Source organism: Camelina sativa, chromosome 11 (assembly GCF_000633955.1).
Source record: "Camelina sativa cultivar DH55 chromosome 11, Cs, whole genome shotgun sequence".
Lineage (NCBI taxonomy): Eukaryota > Viridiplantae > Streptophyta > Magnoliopsida > Brassicales > Brassicaceae > Camelina > Camelina sativa.
In genome coordinates, this window is record NC_025695.1 from 41759261 (window position 1) to 41779459 (window position 20199).

The 20199-nt window shown below is 35.6% G+C and overlaps 6 protein-coding genes across 6 annotated transcripts; 2 read left to right on the forward strand and 4 right to left on the reverse strand.

The window, feature by feature from the left end:
- Positions 498 to 1821, reverse strand: LOC104728865 (26S proteasome non-ATPase regulatory subunit 3 homolog B-like). Its single transcript, XM_019232101.1, has 3 exons — positions 1702 to 1821; positions 1078 to 1317; positions 498 to 998 (listed from the first exon to the last, which is right to left on the reverse strand). The coding sequence occupies exons 1-3, from the start codon at positions 1819 to 1821 to the stop codon at positions 498 to 500; spliced, it is 861 nt and encodes a 286-aa protein (XP_019087646.1).
- On the reverse strand, positions 6151 to 6814 carry LOC104725911. Its single transcript, XM_010444663.1, has one exon. It carries the CDS (start codon positions 6775 to 6777, stop codon positions 6151 to 6153), a length of 627 nt encoding a protein of 208 aa, XP_010442965.1. The 5' UTR covers positions 6778 to 6814.
- LOC104728866 (RING finger protein 165) lies at positions 8133 to 9107 on the forward strand. The gene has a single exon (XM_019232102.1). The coding sequence runs from the start codon at positions 8181 to 8183 to the stop codon at positions 9105 to 9107; it is 927 nt and encodes a 308-aa protein (XP_019087647.1). The 5' UTR covers positions 8133 to 8180.
- LOC104725915 (ribosomal protein L11 methyltransferase-like) lies at positions 10129 to 12486 on the forward strand. The gene is made up of 7 exons (XM_010444665.2): positions 10129 to 10437; positions 10515 to 10631; positions 10856 to 10996; positions 11137 to 11202; positions 11401 to 11568; positions 11662 to 11943; positions 12074 to 12486. The coding sequence occupies exons 1-7, from the start codon at positions 10189 to 10191 to the stop codon at positions 12185 to 12187; spliced, it is 1137 nt and encodes a 378-aa protein (XP_010442967.1). The 5' UTR covers positions 10129 to 10188; the 3' UTR covers positions 12188 to 12486.
- On the reverse strand, positions 12370 to 14660 carry LOC104725914 (DEAD-box ATP-dependent RNA helicase 42-like). The gene is made up of 3 exons (XM_010444664.2): positions 14384 to 14660; positions 12675 to 14198; positions 12370 to 12577 (listed from the first exon to the last, which is right to left on the reverse strand). Exons 1-3 carry the CDS (start codon positions 14441 to 14443, stop codon positions 12512 to 12514), a joined length of 1650 nt encoding a protein of 549 aa, XP_010442966.1. The 5' UTR covers positions 14444 to 14660; the 3' UTR covers positions 12370 to 12511.
- Positions 15039 to 16736, reverse strand: LOC104725916 (protein yippee-like At5g53940). Its single transcript, XM_010444666.2, has 5 exons — positions 16602 to 16736; positions 16018 to 16061; positions 15550 to 15658; positions 15398 to 15453; positions 15039 to 15318 (listed from the first exon to the last, which is right to left on the reverse strand). The coding sequence occupies exons 1-5, from the start codon at positions 16695 to 16697 to the stop codon at positions 15234 to 15236; spliced, it is 390 nt and encodes a 129-aa protein (XP_010442968.1). The 5' UTR covers positions 16698 to 16736; the 3' UTR covers positions 15039 to 15233.

Sequence of the window (20199 nt, forward strand, 5' to 3'; positions counted from 1 at the left end):
TTAGATTTGAACTAGATGCTGGACTAGATCGAGTTCAGATACTAAGAATGCATACCACATTACCACTTGTCAATATCGATAGACCTGAGTAGGTGTCATTAATCATCTGTAAAATTGAAATATACACTAGTTCTAAAAATTAAGCACCGGTGATTTATAAAGCAATCTAAAGGGATACGTTTATGAAGAGAGTTTGCCTAATGCCATGTCGGCTTTAACTGTGTGTACATATGTTAGTTCAACTAGAGATGATTATAGTACGTTAGTTGGAACAGATTCATTCAGGAGGATCGTTCGATCAATGGTGATTTGGCAGAGTGGTTTATTTGGCTATATGGTTAATTATAAGAATTTGAAAAGATAACTAGATCTTTCGAGAATAGTTAATAGAAATGATAACTCTACGGAACTGAAATCCTCATTTCTTTAAAGAAAAAAAATCAGGTACGGGCTTAACAATAGAATTGCACCCGAACAAGACCGGTATATTTGTAAATCTAGAAATCGTCGTCTTCCTCAGCCATGTATTTGGCGAGTTCCTCTTCTTGCTGCTTCTTCTCTCTCCTTTTCTCTTCGTTTTCTTTCTCCTTGTGTGTGTTTGGTGGGTACCTCAGAGCTCTAACCGCTTCATTGTGCATATTCAAACAGAACGCAATTCTGGAGTTAAAAGCTGTTTGTGGTTCGTTAGTTGAGTAGATGTCTCCTGTTTCCTTGGAGACCATCAAACCATTCTTGTGGTCAATAGTTGCCTCGATTGCTCCATCTCTGATGGCTTTAGCCACAATGCTTTCTGCATCAGCCACTGAGTCCAGCCTTAGTTTCTGTGCGACGTCCTGTAGGGAAATCCTCCAGTAAGAGACGCTGATATTGCGCAGCGCTGTTCTGATCACGTTGTGTCGCAGTCTAACTATGAGGTTGTGAGTTCTGTCTTTAGCAAATGTTTTTGAAAACTTCTCTTGGACGTTCCCAAATAGCTCCAAGTCACCAATCCTCACAGCCTATCAATAATATAAACAAGAATATTAGTAAGAGAACCCTTAACTATAGAGGATGTCACATATGCAACGATGGACTTACACTGGTTAGCTCAAAGTATGGCCTCAGAGGCTTCTCCATTTCCTTTTGAGTGAAGATTGACCGTTCTGGTATTTCACCCAACAACAGGCGAACTATAATAGCCCACTTATTGCACTGAACTCTGAAGCCCAAAGATGCAATAGGTGCTTTCCTAGCAGCCTGGAGAAGGCTCTCTTTTGCGTCCGTGTACTCTAGTTGAATCGTCTGGATCTTTCCCAAGTAAAACAGGTACCTACAAAACTGTATATCATATTCATGAGATGAGTATCCTCCAGCTAGAGAATATATATACTTTTGTGAATAAGGAGGTCTCAGAAACCAGGAGAAGGTTCAATGAAGCGAAGAAAAGGAGCATGTAAGGTAGATTAAAGAAAGAAAAATGATCAATGAGCAGTTTCAGAAATATAACAAGAGAAGCAAGAAAACAGAAGGTACAACCATAGTGCAACATACATAGAAGAACATGAGCATTGCATAGCAGCAGATACATAAGTGAAATAAGAATAGGTGAATGCAATAAGAAGAAGATTGACAGTGAAAAGTTGGCATAAGTAAGCATCAGATATACACAATAACCAGAAAATTAGAAAGCCAAGTGTATGGGAGGCAAAAGTGAAAGGTTACCTGTTGGTTAGAGTGTGCCTCAAATCGAGGTGCCTTTGACCTAAGCTTCTCTGCTTGGTCGTAGAGACTGTAGTGTAGATAGTTGCGAAGCAACAGATTCAAAAGTGTTTCCTGCAACATGAATAGTTGGAATTTTTTTATAAGTATCAAAGGAAAAGATTCTCAAAAGATTGATTGTTTGGGAAATATTGAAAATTTACGCACTTGGCCTAATTCGTCATGTCGCAGAGTTGCCGAATGGTGTAGAGCAAGAAGAGTACTGCAAAGCAACAGAAAGTAATCAGACAAATTGCATTGTTGGACTAGCTAGTATGAAAAAGGTTAAAAAGACAGAAAAAAAAACAAACAGACAGTGAACTACAAGTCTCACCTACGTATCTCAGCAAGATCATCTGTTAGCTCATAACTTAACGAGTAGTAAAAATACAATTTAGAAGCAATGACATCAACGGTTCTCCTGTTTACGTTTTTGAGGCGAGCAATGCTAGCTGAAGAGCAAACTATGGCCTGAAAGATTATAAAAAAAAAAAAGCTCATATGTAATTAAAAAAAAAACTTGACAAGACTAATTTATTTAAAATGAAGAATAACCTTAGAGAAAGATAGAAAGAAAAGTAGTAAGTAACCTCGTTGTACTTTTTCTGATCAATGAGAAAAAGAAGAAGAATGAAGTAGCAGTAAATCTCGAGCTCAGTAGGAGGAGGAGCTTGGGATGTGGATGATGATGCTGTATCAACTTCCATGTCATCACCCTGAAGCAATTATTATTATAAGATTCAATCATCAGTATATTATATATATAACAAATAACAAAGAAGCTTCCAAAAAAATAATTATTCTTATTTCAAGCATTCAAAATTTTAAGGTTAATTAATAATATAGGCTGCAAATTACAGAATCTAATATGGGTAAACCCAATAAATTTCCATTGTCCCACAAGGTAAAATTTGGAATAGCTACTAGTATAAATTTTCCATTCTCCACGTATTTTTACTCTTTTACTTTTTACTTTCTACAAAGAGTTATTCTAGTTATTTTCCTTTAAATTTGTGTCAAACAGGGTGAACAAATTGCCATCGACTTTTCCAAATTTGTGGATAGCTCGAAAAAAGGAAAAACAAAATAATGTTAAATAAAAAATATAAGTTTTTTTTTACGAATTGTAAATATATCAGTTGATGTTTAAAAATATTGGGATGATGCCTGCACTAGAAGATATCCTCTTCTTCACCATATATGTGTAAGTCAAATTCCCTGTTAGCTTGATTTCGTTCTTATCAAGAGAATATCTTGTTAAATTTTTAGGTACACTTGCCTTACACATGTCCAAACACACACACTCACAACGATCTCTCTTCTTACTCGTACAATTTTTCTGACCATTTTAATTAGCCAAGATAAACTATGAGGTGGTGTGCTATTGGTTCTAGTTTTGGTGGAAGAGTCGTCATGTTGGTCTAGGCCAAGGATCGATTCTTCCCAAGCGCAGAATTACTCAGCTTTCTCTCTTTGGCCACATGGATATGAGCCCATTGTTTACGGTCCATTTGCATACCTGGGGGAACCCTACCCGTGGGATACCCTCTCCCTACAGAAATTAGTCTCGGACCCTTCTATAGATCTGGAAATTTACTCTCTGAGTTAACGGAAAAAAAAATAGCCAAGATAAGAAAGAAAATGCAGAATTGCCAAGGGCAGATAAAATAGTAATGGCCCAACATTTTGTTTGTATCTCATCTTCATCTAGCGACCAACTTCACAGCTTGAGACCGTTAATGCATAAACAGTTCAAGAACCTCATAAGATGATAAATTTGAAGGTTATTCAACGGAACATCATTATATCAAGAAAGTTCATTTTAATCTGTGAGTCAAATGAATCCTATAAAACAATCTTAAAAAAAATGTGACCTTTGCGGTATAAATCAAATTTAATAATAAGTGAAAGACATTTCAATGCTCTTAAACTAAAGAAAAGGTCAATGTAGGAAGAGATCAACTTACATTTCGCACGTCTTGTTACTTGACCATTGCTCCATTGACAACACTCATAGACCTAGGTCATGTTTCACAAAAGCATGATGAGTTAACGAACTAGTCACTGACAAAGAGCTCAAAAGGGTATGAAATTAGGGATTTTGAGCACCTGGGTTTGTGTAAAGAAAGGGGCTTTTCAAGCTTAAAGCTCCCAATTCCATGACTGAATCTGTTGAAACTTCGTTTCCATGGACAACAAGTGATCAATCCGCTCAATCTAGTAATGAAGAAGATGACACAGAGGAAACGATTCGCACCGAGTCGAAAATTTATAAATCGGCGGTTTAACAAGAAAACCATTCGGTTTAAGACTTAGATCAATCGAATCTTCGGTTTAGCTGCTCTCTCTTACGTAGCAGCAAATCAATAAAATTATGATGGGCATACAAATAATTAATAAACAAGTTATGTGGCCCGTATCTGCTAAATTAGCCCAAGAAGTCTTTAATTAACTGAAAATGCGACATCCCACATCGGTTGCAAGACTGAGGAACAGTGAGTAAGAACTGGGTTGAAGATACCCACGGAGCCGTGCAGTGAAGACAAAGCGAACTATTCTTTCGCCTTTTACTAAAGAATACCGTGTCTTCTCTGCGCTAAGCGGCATACGCCTATTTTTCGAAAGGTTTATTTAACAAAAAAAGTAAACCCTCCATCAAATCTTTACTTTGAAAAATTCCATTAGCTTTAATCATTATTAGCTATTTCTTTCCTTGTTTCTCCATTGCTTTGTAGTTAAATGTTATTGGGCCGTGCGTCTCTTTGTTTATGTTTATTGTCTCGATCATCGAATTAGGGCTACGTCATTATATTTTTATTGTCTCTCTCTTTGTAACCTTGACGACTCATCATCCGAGCTCAGAAAGAAGAATGGTGGTTAAGTATTCATGGGGTCAGGGCTTCTTTTGTTTATCCTGTTGAATCTTCTTTTGTCCTCTATATTTACCTTTGATTATATATTTTTTTATAATCCTGTTTGGTTGCAGATATTGAATTGAAACCTGGGAAACCTTTCTGTTTTCGTCTTCATGATGATGATGACCGGAAGCTCGTCTTCACTAGGGTATGCATAGTTCCCGATATATAGGATTAGGAAAATTTGATTTATTGCCTAGTTAGTTGTTGCTGTTGTTGTTGATCTCTATTTTGCTTCATCCAGGCAACACTGGCCGAGGGTTTGGGCAAAGAGAAGACCGTGGTTCTTCAGTACGTAAACGGAGACGACAAGAGCCCAGTCGAATTGTGTTCTTTGGTCCCTAATGAAAAAGAGATCTGCTCTCTGAGCCTTGAGTTTGAACATGGTTCATTTGAATTTACGGTGATTGGCGATAGAGGAATCCATCTGTCTGGTTACACGCAGCCGACTTTTGTGCACGAGGGAGATCGTGAAGGTACTTTTTTATTTTCTTTTCTTTCTTTTGTGCACATAATTTTTGTAAGAGCGACCAACCACACAACAATATCATCAATCTCTCATAGTCTAATGTCTCTCTCTTTTTTTTTTTTTTTATAATTATATCATTCATTAGATGAGGAGGAAGAAGAAGAAGAAGAAGAAGAAGCCAAATCTTCCAGAGGTAAAAAAAAGCTTCTTCCCCTTAAGTTTCGCGATCGTGATCGTCCTCCACGATTCTATGTGAGTAAATCCTTCTCTCTCTCTCTTTTTTTTTTTTTTTGGTTCTTAATTTCGTTTTCCTCTTTTGCTCGCTTTTGCTTGAGGAGCGTCGCCGTTTGTGGAATACCTTGTCAAGGGAAGAATTAGAAGAAACATTGAAGAAAAATTGAAGATGTATATGCGTCGACGTATGCGGTCTCGATCAACCATTGATTGAAGCTGTTTGTTTTCTTTTTGACCTTTCCCTTTGTTCAGTTATCTCTCCTCTTTCCCTGGCAAAGGTCTTGTTACTATTTTTTTTTTGTTTTCTTTGTTTTGAATCTTGATAATAAAACATCATTCAAGTTTATTTTTTTTCACAACTGTTTCTATTTGAAAATAGCAGAGGTGTTTGTTACAAGCACTTGTTGTTTCAGAATTCAGGGTCTCATCTAAGAAAAGTCTTTTGCCACGCATAAGAAACATAAAAGAAGCCTTCTCTAAAGACATTTTTTTTTTCTTGGGTAAGAAGAAAACCACACACGAATACATAATAGAGAATCGGTAGAATCAAGCAAGCCTACTGTTTTCTTAAACATTACTGCGATTTCAACACATAAGAGTTTTAAATAATAAATGAAAGCTGTGAGATTAAGTCATAAGACTTGAATTTCTATATTATTGTCGAATTGAAAACCTAGAACAAAGCAACTAACCATCATTTTTTTTTGGAATTGGGGAAATTCTTAAATAGTTAAAACTATAAGCTTATAAAAAGCCTTAAGCCTTGTACTGTGAATTATGGTCCCGATAGCTACTTCACTTGTGTGTAGGATCGGCTGCATTGATGCGAGAGCATTCATTTTTGAAAAGAGGAGGGAAGAACGGATTTAGCGGAAACATTTGTGGCCAGCATTTGGGATCCACATCCGAAAACGCCTTGCAACACATTGGTCCAACATTACCAAACTTTCTTGTGAAAACTGATTTATAGATTTCAGTTACGCAACCTTCAACGTTGACAAGTGATGACAAACATTTTTTGAGATCGATGGGAGAACCAGGGATGGCAGGGAATTGTGGTGTCTTGTGTGTTGGTGCAGCTGCGCTGATGCGAGAGCAAACATCCTTGAGAAGAGGAGGGAATAATGGATTCAGTGGAAACATTTTGGGCCAACACTTTGCATCTACTTCCGTAAACGCCTTGCAACATGTTGGTCCAACGTTTTCAAACTTACCGGTTAAAGCAGATTTTAAGATTTCGATATTGCAACCTTGAATGTTGAAGAGCGATGACCAACATTTTGTGAGATCAATTAGAGAACCAGGAATGGTAGGAAATCGAGGTGTCACGAGCACCTCGGCTAGGCTTGACTTCAATAAAGTAGTGGCACACAGAGCCACGACTAGAATCATGGAGAAAGAAGCTTGATTCGTACCTTCCATTATGGTGACAATTTTTTTTTCTTTTGCTATATAGAGAAGATCAAGTTGTTTGAGATGGCTTTGGGGTATCAGAAGAAAGGCAGTACTTATTAGCATAACAGTATTGAATATAATAAGTTTATAGGGAGAGTTACACTTTGTAAGTCCGTCTGTTGTTACAACCTTTCAATTAAAACAATTAAGTGTTATACTTTACGACCAGAGTAAGTAACTTAAGTTGGGGAGTTTTAGCTTTATCAATCAAACAAATAAGATGTTTAATTTAATGTTTATATAGATAGATCCTAAAGGATGTATTCATATTTGGTGTTTTTGGTGTCTTTAACTTTGAAACTTCCATAACACTGTTTGGTTTAATCTGCAGTGTCAACTTGTCTCTGAATTCCCCACTCGTAGTAGTTATGGCATAGAAAAATTTATTATGTTGCTTAAAAGAAAACAAGAGAAGCTTCAGACTAGAAGATAATGGGAAATTTCAAAGGCTAATATTTCCATGAGATTATGTATAATAGATTGTGCTCTATATTCTTGTGGAACAGTGATGTCACAAAACTAGGTGTAGCCAATGGGCAACTTAGACCTGAACTTCTAAATTATCAAAAAAAAAAAAAAAGAATTCTATTATATATAAGTTTTAAATGATAATTACGGAGTTGGATTGTGATTAAGTTATGAATTTATGACCAATAAAATCATAATTTCGTCTCCAGCATCATATTCTATTTGATGAACTCTGTCACCGGCTTACCCATCATCATCATCGAACGAATCCTATATGTTTGTTTATATCTACTACTTTCGTCTTCATCGCTAACTTGTATATCTTTAATTTTCGTGAAAATAATTGTGAGAAGACATAACTAAAAGTCGCAAGTAAAATATGAGTTACGTGCCTACGTTTCGAGAAATTGTTTAGGACAATCGCATGTTTTGCATTTAGAGATATGATCGACTAATCATTATATATGTTGGTGTCGGGTTAGATCAAAATATTTATGATGATAGTAATATATATATCACGAAAAAAAATATATATTTTCTAAAACAAGATATGAGTAAGTAGTGATATTTAAGTATATCTTCCATAATTTAATATTCACTATTTTTGTTGGATTGTAAAATATTTCTCTAAATTAAAGACAAAAAGGATAATCCGGAAACAACAAAAAAAAAAAGAATAGAAGAAAAATCCTTAATTGGAAAGAACAATATTGTAAATCAAATAATAAATTGGAAACCAATTATAAAAAAGAAAATTGTATTATAAAACTTCCATATTATAATTATACGAGAATTATTCCACCGCCTCAATTCAATAGACGATTCATATAAATATAAGAATGTCCCATTGAAATCTTACGCATTACAAAATCTCTGTGCTCTTGGTCTGCCTAAACATCATCATGGAAGCTATTCTAGAATTCAGGTACGAAATCGAAAAGAATCCTGGACCCGAACATGTTGGTACTATCGCAGTGAATACAAAATTTGTCAGACCAGATGACCAAGATTCGAACATGTCAATTTCATTACCTACCAATGAATTCACTGAAGTCGAAGATTCTCCTCACAAAGAAAAACTCTATTACTTCTTAAAAGATTTAGGAGTTGATGCACGAGACGCTCTCCGGTTAATAGAACTACTCGCCCTACGTGCATGCAAAGTAACTTCATCGTTTGATTACCGTCCACAATATGCATTGTTAATTTGGTTGACGTTGACGTTGACGCTTCATGCGGCTCCTTCGAGTACTGAAGGACCAGTACTCCTCCATGAAACTCAAGTCGAACCAGTCCTTGATGACCCTCAAGTCGACGAATCATTCATCGATGACCCTCAACTCGACAAATCATTCATCGATGACCCTCAACTCGACGAATCATCCTTCCATGATTACGATCTAGTCGACTTCCTAGATGATTCATTCATCGATGACTCTCAACTCGAAGAGGTGATTCGAGCCTCCCTCGAAGAAGATGACGAGAGGAGGAGGAATAGCGAGTTTAGACACGCAAGAAAATTAAGAGTCGAGGCCTTGAGCAGGAGGATATACAAGAAGAGCAAACGAAAGACCAGCATAATTTCTAACCAGTGCACAAGAAATAAGAGAAAACAAAAGACCTTGTCTAGTGATAATGATGACATGTGTTCAATTTGTTATATGGAGTTTAAAACCGGACAAAAAGTTGCTACTTTACTTTGTGGTCACGAATTTCACGATACGTGTATTATGAAATGGATTAAGTTTGGCGATAATTGTCCATTGTGTCGCGTCGAGATAGCACGTGAAGATGAGGAGATTCATCAACTACGAAATACAGTTTTCTAACTAAAACACATTCACACTTATGGATTTTTGGCCTTTATAGAGATAATTATACAGTTTTTAAACTAACTAAACATTTATCGCGCGCTAACCAAAATTTTATAGTTTAGTGGTTTGTGTTAGCGTTGTCGTTGTTGTGTTAGATTTAACAGTTTTTGTAATACAAGCTTTTATATGATAAGATTCATGCTTCCATTATTATTACTATTGTTATGGCCTTATGAGTTACGGGTACAAGAAGAAGACGTATAGAATTGCGCAAAAGAAGTTCACAAACGTTATGTTGGCTACGTCCACAAGCAAAAGGAAACAACATTACACTATTAACGAGCTAAATTTTTAGTGTTTTTTTTTTTCTGAAAAAGAGCTAAATTTTAGTGTTGTAAATATACATCTAATGCAACCAAGATTAGGATAACCATTCAATATTTGTCTTTGTTCATTCTAAATATTTTAAAGCTTATCCAATTTTTATTAAATAAAACATCTTTTTATATAAGGATTTCCATGGTTTTCAGAATTAAATATAAATCATTTATTTATGTGTAAGATTTCATGAAGTTATTATTGATGTTGAGATTTAAAAAAAAATTATCAAATGCCTCATTAATTTATACTATTAATATTTTTTTTATCTATTGTTATACACCATAATATACTAAGGTCTTGAATAGTTGTAGATTTTGAAGTTGTTTTTAGTTTTATATTTTCCAAAAATCTTATAGCCATCAACGTAATGAGAAAAATGATTTTTCTTAAAAATTAGAAAATCTAGATTTTGATGGTTTTTTTGTCAATTTTCAAAGAAAATTTAAGATCTATATATGTTTCATTAGTTTTCACTTTTTAACGTGACTTGATTTTTTTTGTTTTCATTTTTAATTTTGAAAAAAAATTAACACAAAAACTAAAAACCATAAACCAAAATCCAAAAACTATAACTACTATTTTACTTTGTTGTTCTTGAATATTATTTAAAGATTTATTCTTTAGAGCAAATATTTCGTTCTTTTTTTTTTTTTTTTGAGAGCTTCTAAAGTGTAAACTTCGACAATTTGGGGGAAAGAAAAGAAAGAAAAACAAAATGTTAGCTAGGAATTTTATCAAACACTTTCCGTGCAGGAATCTCTCCCGCCACCATATCCTCAGAGACAGAGTCAGACCTCTCATCTTCTTCACTTCTTCTACTCCTCAGTCTTCCATTTCAATCTCTGCGTCTCTCTCTTCTTCTTCTTCTTCTTCATCATCATCTTCCTCACCTTCGTGCTTTACTGATGAGTCTTTCGCTGCACCTTACCTCTCAGTTCGTATCCATTGTCCAAAACATGTCGTCGTATGTTACCTCTCTCACTCTCTCTTTTTAGTTGATAAGATTGAGATTTTGACTCTTTTATTATTGGGTTTTGCTAGGATCCATTCTCGGATGCGCTTTTGTGTTTTGGAGCAAGCTCTGTAGCTGTAGATGAAGACATAGAAGAAGAAGACGACGAAGATGCGGCTTCTGGGTCTTCTCATGCTTCCAAAGAGGTGTGAAAATATTCTTTCTTCAGCTCCGTTTCTAGAAAGCACCAATCTTTTTGTATGTATGATTGAACTCTGTTAGAACAAATTGAAGCATATATAGAAAGGAACGATTTTTCTCAGTCCCTGGAACTGGAAGCATCTTAAAACTTGATCTGTTTATATTCTTGTAGTCTCAATCAATCATGTTTGTGCTCTTTGGTCTTAATCTTTGGGGGGGTTTATTGCAGATTTGTATAGAATCAATATTTCCAGTGCACGAAGAAGTGAAAACGTGCATTTCACAAGCTGCAAACTCCATAGGCTTGAAAGAGATACCCAAATTCAAAGTTGAAATGGGAGATGAACAAGACTGGATCACCAAAAACCAGGTGAGGTTTGAGTTTTGACAAAGGAGTGAGAGCATTTCAGTAGTTGCTTTCGTTTAAGAAAACTTGCATAAAGACTAAATTTGTTTTGCTGCAATATATATCACTTGAAGCTAATATCTTTTTGGATCATATATTTGCAGGATTTGTTTCAGCCTGTTGAAATTGCCGAGAGGCTTTGGATTGTACCTGAGTGGTCATCTCCTCCTGTATGTATATATATATATATATATCATTCAATACTCTTTTTAACAATTTCATATTCTTTAGCCTTAGTTGACGTAACAAGAGCGATCCCATCTACCGAATTTGCAGAATTTGAACCTCCCTCTTTCAATGTCAGTTTATATAGAGGGATATATTAAGTTATGTGTGGTTTAAAGTACTCTTTCTCTATCCTTTGCAAGGTCCCTGAAGCGGTAAACATAATTCTGAACCCTGGATTTGCGTTTGGGACTGGAGAACATCCTACTACTAGGCTTTGTCTATTGCTTCTGCAAAGTTTGATTAAAGGTGGAGAAGCATTCCTCGACTATGGTACCGGTTCAGGAATACTTGCAATCGCAGCCCTCAAGGTAAAAGTCTCAATGCCTTTTCTCAGTCAAAAAAATCTTCTCGTTTCAAATCTTCCTGTATCTTTTGTGTAACGCTCACTTCAAAATTTGCAGTTTGGTGCTGCATCATCTGTTGGCGTTGATATCGATCCCCTGGCAATAAAATCTACTAGTCATAATGCAGCTCTGAACAACATTCCTTTGGAGAAACTAGAGCTGCACCTTGCACCAAGTGAGAATAGCTCTTCTGGAAGAGAAACACCATTGCAAAAAGAACAGTTTGACGTGGTCATTGCAAGCATACTCTTAAACCCGGTTATGGAACTAGCAGATCATATAGTTTCATTCGGGAAACCTGGGGCAACCATTGGCATTTCTGGAATCCTATCTGAACAGGTACATAAAGACTTCTCCCTATCATATCTCGTTATAATAGTCATCCACTATTATAGCAATCAAGCTACCTGCTAGTCATGGGAACTGAAAATAAGACCGTGAACTGACTAATCCAATGCTCTTTTTGCAGCTTCCAATTGTAAAAGAACGGTACTCTACCTTCTTGGAGAACATTTCTACAGCCACAATAGGTGATTGGGTATGCATGAGCGGTACCAAAAAAGGGGAGTTTATTGATAACTGACAACTTTTTCAGTGTTACATCAGAAAAGAGGCAATAACATAAAGCACTAGCGAAGCAAAAGCAAGAAGAACAAAAGTGCCTAATGATCATACATAAAGAACAGATCTGCCTTAGTAGTTGACTAAGAGGCTACAAGCCTACAGCTACACATGAAATGAAACTTAATGTACTCTTCATTGATGTATTCAAAAATTCAAGTCTATTATGATTTAAAGATTGTGTTGTCGCCAACTCTGGTTGTAATTATTGTTCAAACAACCATTGTATTTAAATTCTACAGAAACAAAAAATTATGTCGACATCAACTATCTTCATTATGTTGCTTCACCTGTTGAGTTTTCTTCTACCCAAAGAAGAGGCCTTCTTAGGTATGTAGACCTTGTAACTCACCTGAACAAAAAATTAAAAAGGAAAAAGTTAGGACTCATATAGACTTACCTGAAAACTACAAGGAAATTAATATTTCAAGAGTTGCAGGGAACTTTACCTGAACCATTTCTCCACCCCTCATCACAGTCATCGTTTTCTGTTCGTACTGTGACTCATCATTTGTTTCATCAACTTTTTTCTGTTCAGAGTGTGACTCATCCTTGGTTTCATCTAATGTCTCTGTGCCGGCATGAGAAGACGACTGGGCGTTAAGACTAGAGCTAACTTTTGTTGGTTCTATGTTTTCACCTCCATTCTCTGGTGCCAGAGCTAGAGAACTTTCTGGACAATTCTTGTCGATGGTACTGCCATTGATGTTCTCTGCTTCAGCACCTTGGCCACCAGCGGTTTCATTCCTGCTAGCTAAATTTAAACTTTCTTTTCCCAATAACGGTCTAATCAACTTCCGTTTAGTTGAACATGAGCTAATACTAGAACTAGCTTTCACCTTGGCAGTATCACCAGGCTGCTGATCTTGCTGAGAGGCAGAATTAGCCAATGCTGTTCCCAATTCCTTAACATTAACAACATGTACTATCTTTTCTGAAGTCTCAAGATCCTTACTTACCGCAGATTTTTGATTCTGTTCCATGAGACCATGGTCTTGTGAATCCTCAACTTTTTCAGATTCAATTTGCAGAGGTTCTCCTTCTGAAACAGAAGACACCTCTTTTCTTATCATTCCACTCTTTTGGTTCACTCCACGAAATCTTTTAAGATTCTCCAAAGCTCTTTTCTTCAGAATGGCTTCCAAGTCATCATCTTTCATGCTATTGTCTCTATGAGAAACTTTGCTAGTTTCAGATTCATTATATTCTAAAAAATCATCATAGCCAACAGTTCTACCTCCGTTTTCATCATCAGCACGAGCTCTAGCATAAGAGACATTAGTTTCGCCATCTCTCTCATCAGATTCATCACTCAGTCCGAACTCTCTATTGCCACTGCGTGTCATATAGACATCTCTGTCATCTTCTTCCTTTCCCTCATCATTGCCATAACCATATGATACAACAATAATAGATTTAAGCCTTCTAGAACTCTTCTCGGGTATAACTTCATCTTCCACTTGCAAGTATTCATCAGGTTCACTCGACTCATCTCGACTTCTTCTCCGCACATCCTTAACCTTACCAAGTCTTCCTCTGTCCCTAGACCTTCTTTTCCCATCACTCTCACTACCGTCGTCATCATCGCTCTGTTCACTACTAGTAGAGCTTGAACTCAAATCTCTCTTACGTCTCTTTCTCGAAACAAGCCTCTTCTTCTTCTTCTTCCCTAAAGATTCATCCTTCCTCTTAGATCTTTTCCTTTTCTTTAAAAGACCAGAATCATCATCATCATCATCATCATCGTCACTCTCACTACTAGAATACCTCTTCCGTGACCTCTTCTTGCTCAATTTAGATTGACGACGCTTCATCTTCTTCCTCCTGTAATCATCTTCTGAACTAGAAGAAGAATACAAAGAAGAATCTGAAAAACTTGATTCACTCTCATCTGAATAGTCCTTAATAACTCTACGAATCTTCTTCGATTTGTTTCTCTTCGTCCTCTTCTTCTTCTTCTTCACCGATCGCAACTGCACAATACATCAAACCAAAAAGGTCAATACTTTTAACACAATCAAAATCAAAAGTTTCGATTTTTATCCACATCGATCTAATCACAATACATTAAAACATAATGGGTAGTAAGCCACACAATCAATTCAGTCCAAAAATCTCATCTTTTTAAAAAAGCCAATAGAAACAGAGAGAGAGTTACCTTAGTAGACGAATCTGTAGAATGTTTGAGTTTCTTTGAGGAAGATGAAGATTTGCCCATTGTTGTTACTCTCTCGATGGTATCGGTTTAATCTTCTGGTCCTAATCTGTTGGCTCCTGCAAAGAAAAGGGATCGAGATAGAAGAATTAAGTAATTGAATCGTTAAGCAAAGGTTTGACAACTAATAATAATGGGCAATTTATAAAAAGGGAGAAAAAAGGGAACTTTGGGTTTGGTTGGAAATTGGATAACAAACCCTAAATTTTTCAAATTTCCTAATTTTTTTTTTAACCAAAACTGTCTGAAGAGTGAAATTAATGATGTTTCCTTTTCTATTTGGGATATTACTGAAATTTTTTTAATGAAAAAAAAAAAGAAGAAAAGTCACATTTAAAAGAGGAAATAATTTTCCAAACATTTTTTTAGGAGGTTTATTGGTTAATTTGGAAATTTAAATTTAATTTAAGTCATATTTTAAAATTGAAGATATGTAAATTAAAAATACAAAAAAATAAATCCAAAGTTAAATTTTTTTATTTACTTTAAAATCCACGTAAGTTTGTAGATACAATTCTGACAACCTACAGTTTCAACCAGATTCAATAGACGATCGATCAGTGATCTATAGTTGGTTTTTGGTTAGCAAATGTTATAATTGTTGAACAAATGCAATTTCTTTATCACAACAATTTATTCAAACTCAAGAGGGTCTCCGAGATACTAAACAACACACCAAGTTCCCATACACATTCTATGAACATCATGTTACAGAATCCTACACTAACAAGCTCTGATCTTGACCAAACATTATTCCACCAAGACAAACCGTAAGAATCTGAAAGGTAACATTTCAAGAATCTTCAGTGTCGCTTGTGCTACCGTGAGTATCGATATAAACCTCAGTTGATAAATCGATTTCATCAACGATCCTTCCTCTGTAAAAAAGGATTGCAATAAACCCGAGTTTATGGCTGTAACCGTAGACCAGAGAACTTATAGAAGATAACAAGTTACCTTTCCAGAACAAATTTGCCTTCTTTATACTTCTGAGCTTTCTCATGCGCTGATTCCTATAAACAAGAAAGCAACAATGAGAGATGAGAACGCCCTTCCAAGGAACGAGGAAGTGAGACTGCAGGGAGAGAGACAGGTTAAGTGAGATTTACATATTTCCAGCCAACGTTCTGTCCACAACAACAGCAGAAAATATCAGCTACTGTGTGCATACCCGAAAGCATCATCCTTTCCTCTAGCGGACCCAAACTTATGTTCACCCTAAGAATTCAAGTTTAACATTGGAATCAGCTCTACATTATATCCAACCCCATTGCAATAAACTTGCTTACAGAAATAAGGGTACTGATGAAGATAGACTGAAACAAGAGCAGACTAGTTTTTGAGTAGTCAGCAAGATTCAGATGATCTAGAAGCTAAAAGGCAGTTTCATCTATAAGTCAATGCGGCATATATGTTTTTGAAATGCATACACATTAAGCCAATAAGATATATAAACTTATAGCAACTGAATACTAAAGTAGAGTAGAGTCTACATTGTTAAAATAGACAAGGGGAACTTTTCTAATGCTTAACATTGAAGAAACAGAGCAAGCCTATGGGAGGAAGTTTATACTTACGAACGATTAAAGAGGTAAGCCTTTCCTCTGCGGCAATGGAACGACTGCGAGAAAAAATGATCAGTCAGAATAAGGTTTACACTCTCAATGGATAGATTCAAAACAAAAAAATTATACCATAAGCTAAAACTACCCCTCAATTTCTTATATTTCTCATTGATAAGCCTTAATTTAACAACACAAGAGTTAAGCAGAAGTAACTCTTTGAGTATAATTTTCTCTTAAACCCTTTATCCAGGTACGTTAATTCTCTAATCTCTGTACCTTAAACCCATAAGAAAAGCACTAAACTTGAGAATTTATATCAGTTACTAAGCTATCAATTCCCCCAAAAAGTTACCCTGCAGTCTCAACATCAGTAGCATAGTTTTCATATAATTGAGGAGAAATGAAGAGCAAATTTGCTAACCAAGCAACCTAGAAAGTGGTTTCCAAACAAAGAAAACTCGAGGAGCTTTTACACTACTAAACAGGAATGGAACTAAACAAACCAAACTCAGAGAGAATGATTCAGAATTGTGAAGAAAAAGATGAGAACTTGGGGAAATGTTTATCAAGTTTTTTAAAAAGAGTAGAAGAAGTACCCGAGAAACAAGATCATCAGGAAGAGCGAGATGGGTTCTGCAGAACCTGCATCTGTAAGATCTTCCCTCAAGCTCCACCGTGAATATCCTTCCCATTTCCTTCACTTCTCTCTCTCTCTCTCTTCTCTCTGTTTCTTTCCTTTTTTGCTCAGTCATTTTACAAAACTAATTAAAGGCCAAATAAGTGACAACACATTGGGCCTTTTTTGGGCCCATTTCAAAACTCTGGTCTCCCAAAAAAAGTCAACAAAAGCAGCTAAAGACTTTTCTTGTTATTCATCATAATTCATGTATATGATGTATATAATAAACAAGAATGAAGTGAATGAGAATGATATTTTTTCTAATTGCAATGCAAACTGATCATGTTGGGTTGTGTAAACCTTATCGTTTTCGTTGTCTTGACGTCTAGAAACTTTTATCTAATAGTATAATATGCCATTTAACTCATCCATATCTAAGTGTTTTTGTAAACTAATCCATATATAAGTTTTTTTGTTTACTTTGACATATATACACATTCATGTGTCACACAGAAAGTAAAACGAGGAGAAAAAGTTAATTGTGATCATCAATCATTTTCATTGATAAAAAACTTTGTGATACAAAATCATTCATGTATACTAAATATATAAACAAAAGTACATACATGTATCATCAGATTCAGACCATTCATCATCAAAAGGACTCACATCCCTATGCTCACTCACACACAGCTGTCTCTCTTCCTGAAAACGTCCAAGCCCTAGCTTTTTTCCACTTTCCCTTTCCCAATTTTAATTCATTTTTCTCTTTTCCAAAATTAAAATTTATCTATCGTTTCTTCTTTTTTTCTTTTACCATGAAACGTTAAATACATGAATGATATATCGTCCAAGACAAAGTTCCAACCCCGTACGACGCGTGGATTACCATTTCTATGCACCGAAGGTCTAAAGCCCACTCTCTCCACTCATTAGTACGTATAACCACATTGCATGCATGCTCGTATCACGTGCCGTTACTTCGCCGGCCAAGTCTATCAACGGTTGAGAACCCGTCACTTGGCCTAATCTGGAGCTTCCAATAGAGTTGGGACCACGACCATCATCACCATCGTCCGAGTTTGATGATGTTTTTATAAATAGTATATATTTTTTCACTCTTCAGGTTTTGTCATTTGCTGCGAAACATGCATATTGCCATGTACTTTGTGTATGAATGCTTAGGGTTCTTGTAATAATTGCTTTATATAAAAAGAAATTTAGAGAATATTCTTGCTGGGGAAGATTACAAATACTTGAAATTAGTTTTAGTCCGACAAAGAAAACAACCCTTATTTTTACCTCTTTATGTAGCTAAAGCAGTATTTCTGCAATTTTGCAGATACCATATATATAACACATTGCACATTGCAAATTCTTCTTTAATCAGTGCAAATAGATATATGTACTCATGAATATTTTTATATATTCATTTGAATGTGTGCATATATAAAATGGTGGTCATAGTTAATTAGTATCTAGTGGATATCCGCCAAAATCATTGACTTTAGTATTACAAAATTTTCGTTGGCACATCATTTGATTGTAATTGATTTATTTGACAGAATTTTAGAGTTAGTTGGCATAAAAGGTTTCAGCTGTTGTAATCACATGATAACTCAATGGTCGTGCGTAATCGGTGTGGGCGTAATGACGTAAAAAATCAGACATCTTTTAATTAAAAAAAAAAAAGCAAAGTAAAATTCTAAGTAATGTTTAATTCTTGGTTTAAAAGTGAAAACGTATTTTTATGCTCCTTTTATACACGATAGATAAAAATTACTCAGTTCCATACTTCCATTCCATCACTCACACACAGCTGTCTCTCTTCCTGTAAATTAGCTGATTTTTTTCTTACAGTATGTTGGTCAATGTTTTCCAGCCAAAGTCATATGCCTTACGATTTTTTTTGTTTGGAACAAAAAAATTGACTGAACTACGTATTAAACAAATTAATTTGTTTTTGCAAATGTAACCAATGAAATCCCAAAATAATAAGCATACATATGTTTGTACATATATTCCTTTGGGTAACACATCATGAAAATTTGCCATTTAGCGAGACGTATATGTGAGTCTGTGCATTTTGTCTTAAGGCTAGGTAGTATAGGTTTGCTGATGCAACGATAGCAATAATTGATGATGGTAATGATGGTGGTGTTAAACACATACATATAATATATGTATTATTTATATATATACTAGACACATGTGAAATGAAAACGCATATATAATGGTAGTAATAAACAGAGGTATTATTTAATTATGTCTCTTACTAAAAATAGAAATCTGAAAGCCTTCCTTCTGAAAGTGAGGTGGACTGTTGTACGAGATCTGAATTTGGGAGTGGTCCGTTCGTCAGCATGCGCATCATATATAGTCATCATCATCATCCCCGTTTCAGAATCCTTAATTTCAATGTAATTACTTCTTTGTCTTTATATAATGTTTTTATAGTTTAACAATGCATGAAGGTGATCGAAAATAGTCTATTGGCAGTAATTACCAAAGTATTTTAATCAATTAAGCCAAACGCAAACTGTAGTTGTGTTTAGATACGTATGTCAGCTGAATACGATTGCAGTTACTTATAACTTATAATCCCACTCAATAAGAAGTACTTAATTTTAAAAACTTAGAAACTTTGTAAGTGATAGTCAACCGGGATAAGTAATATTTGGCAGTTACTTATAACTTATAACTCAAAATTAGCTATGAGGATATAAACAAAAACTACATGCGTGTTTTACATTCGATCATATCAATTGATGAAGAAAACTAACGTATGTAGAAGCGACCGATCAAATCATATTGTCGGGTAATATATGATTGATAGTGATCATAACCACGGACACAACGTATCCACTATCAAATATCATGAGAAATATCGTATATGTAAAAGCCATGAAATTAACATAATGTCAAACATTACAAAAACGAGCATAGCTTATAACATATGCACGTTACACATAGTCCATAAAACATCTTCCTTCCTTACAACCGGCGCTACACTTAAACCTACATAATTAAAACGGATCATCAAGCTAGGTGCAATATTAAGCTCCTTGATACATATTTCATAATACCATAATCATCCTAGAGATAAATTATAAACCCTACGAGAACACAATTATTAGTTCATAACGCCTCTCTGGTGATCAGCAGTTCCAAATACAGTCAAGTCCAGCATGAAGCAGACCGGCCTTAGTATCATTCTCTTCCGCATTCGCCGGTAGCCAGTAATTCATCCCTGAGAGGCCACCTCCGCCATGGGAATAAGGCAGGTTACCGGAGGAGGTCATGGTCGATGCAGAAGACGATCCAAAGTAAGGAAAGTGATTGAAGTTTTCTTGGAACGACGACCTATAGTTAGATAGAGCCGAGACGTTTCTAGAGACAAAACGAGGAAAAGGATCAAAGTCAAACCCTGGCGGCGGTGGAAGATGGTTGAACGAGTTAACATCTAAGCCCAAGGCCTTAGTAGTAGTAGTAGTGGCAGTGGAGAAACAGGACACGTGCTCGGTTATTGCACTGGCTGTGACGGTTGTGTTAGTGCTACGGCTGTCGTAGGAGCA

Excerpts from the sequence above, each read along its gene's own strand:
- LOC104728865 (XM_019232101.1), bottom strand. The coding sequence starts at position 1,821 with ATGTTGCAGGAAACACTTTTGAATCTGTTGCTTCGCAACTATCTACAC. Across the intron at positions 1,318-1,701 it reads AGGCACACTCTAACCAACAG|TTTTGTAGGTACCTGTTTTA; the intron begins GTAACCTTTCAC and ends TATGATATACAG. Across the intron at positions 999-1,077 it reads CATACTTTGAGCTAACCAGT|GCTGTGAGGATTGGTGACTT; the intron begins GTAAGTCCATCG and ends TATTATTGATAG.
- LOC104725911 (XM_010444663.1), bottom strand. The coding sequence starts at position 6,777 with ATGGAAGGTACGAATCAAGCTTCTTTCTCCATGATTCTAGTCGTGGCT.
- LOC104728866 (XM_019232102.1), top strand. The coding sequence starts at position 8,181 with ATGGAAGCTATTCTAGAATTCAGGTACGAAATCGAAAAGAATCCTGGA.
- LOC104725915 (XM_010444665.2), top strand. The coding sequence starts at position 10,189 with ATGTTAGCTAGGAATTTTATCAAACACTTTCCGTGCAGGAATCTCTCC. Across the intron at positions 10,632-10,855 it reads CTTCTCATGCTTCCAAAGAG|ATTTGTATAGAATCAATATT; the intron begins GTGTGAAAATAT and ends GGTTTATTGCAG. Across the intron at positions 11,569-11,661 it reads TTGCAATCGCAGCCCTCAAG|TTTGGTGCTGCATCATCTGT; the intron begins GTAAAAGTCTCA and ends CAAAATTTGCAG.
- LOC104725914 (XM_010444664.2), bottom strand. The coding sequence starts at position 14,443 with ATGGGCAAATCTTCATCTTCCTCAAAGAAACTCAAACATTCTACAGAT. Across the intron at positions 14,199-14,383 it reads CTACAGATTCGTCTACTAAG|TTGCGATCGGTGAAGAAGAA; the intron begins GTAACTCTCTCT and ends TGTATTGTGCAG. Across the intron at positions 12,578-12,674 it reads GGGGTGGAGAAATGGTTCAG|GTGAGTTACAAGGTCTACAT; the intron begins GTAAAGTTCCCT and ends TTTTTTGTTCAG.
- LOC104725916 (XM_010444666.2), bottom strand. The coding sequence starts at position 16,697 with ATGGGAAGGATATTCACGGTGGAGCTTGAGGGAAGATCTTACAGATGC. Across the intron at positions 16,062-16,601 it reads CTGATGATCTTGTTTCTCGG|TCGTTCCATTGCCGCAGAGG; the intron begins GTACTTCTTCTA and ends TTTTTCTCGCAG. Across the intron at positions 15,659-16,017 it reads GCTTACCTCTTTAATCGTTC|GGTGAACATAAGTTTGGGTC; the intron begins GTAAGTATAAAC and ends TTGAATTCTTAG.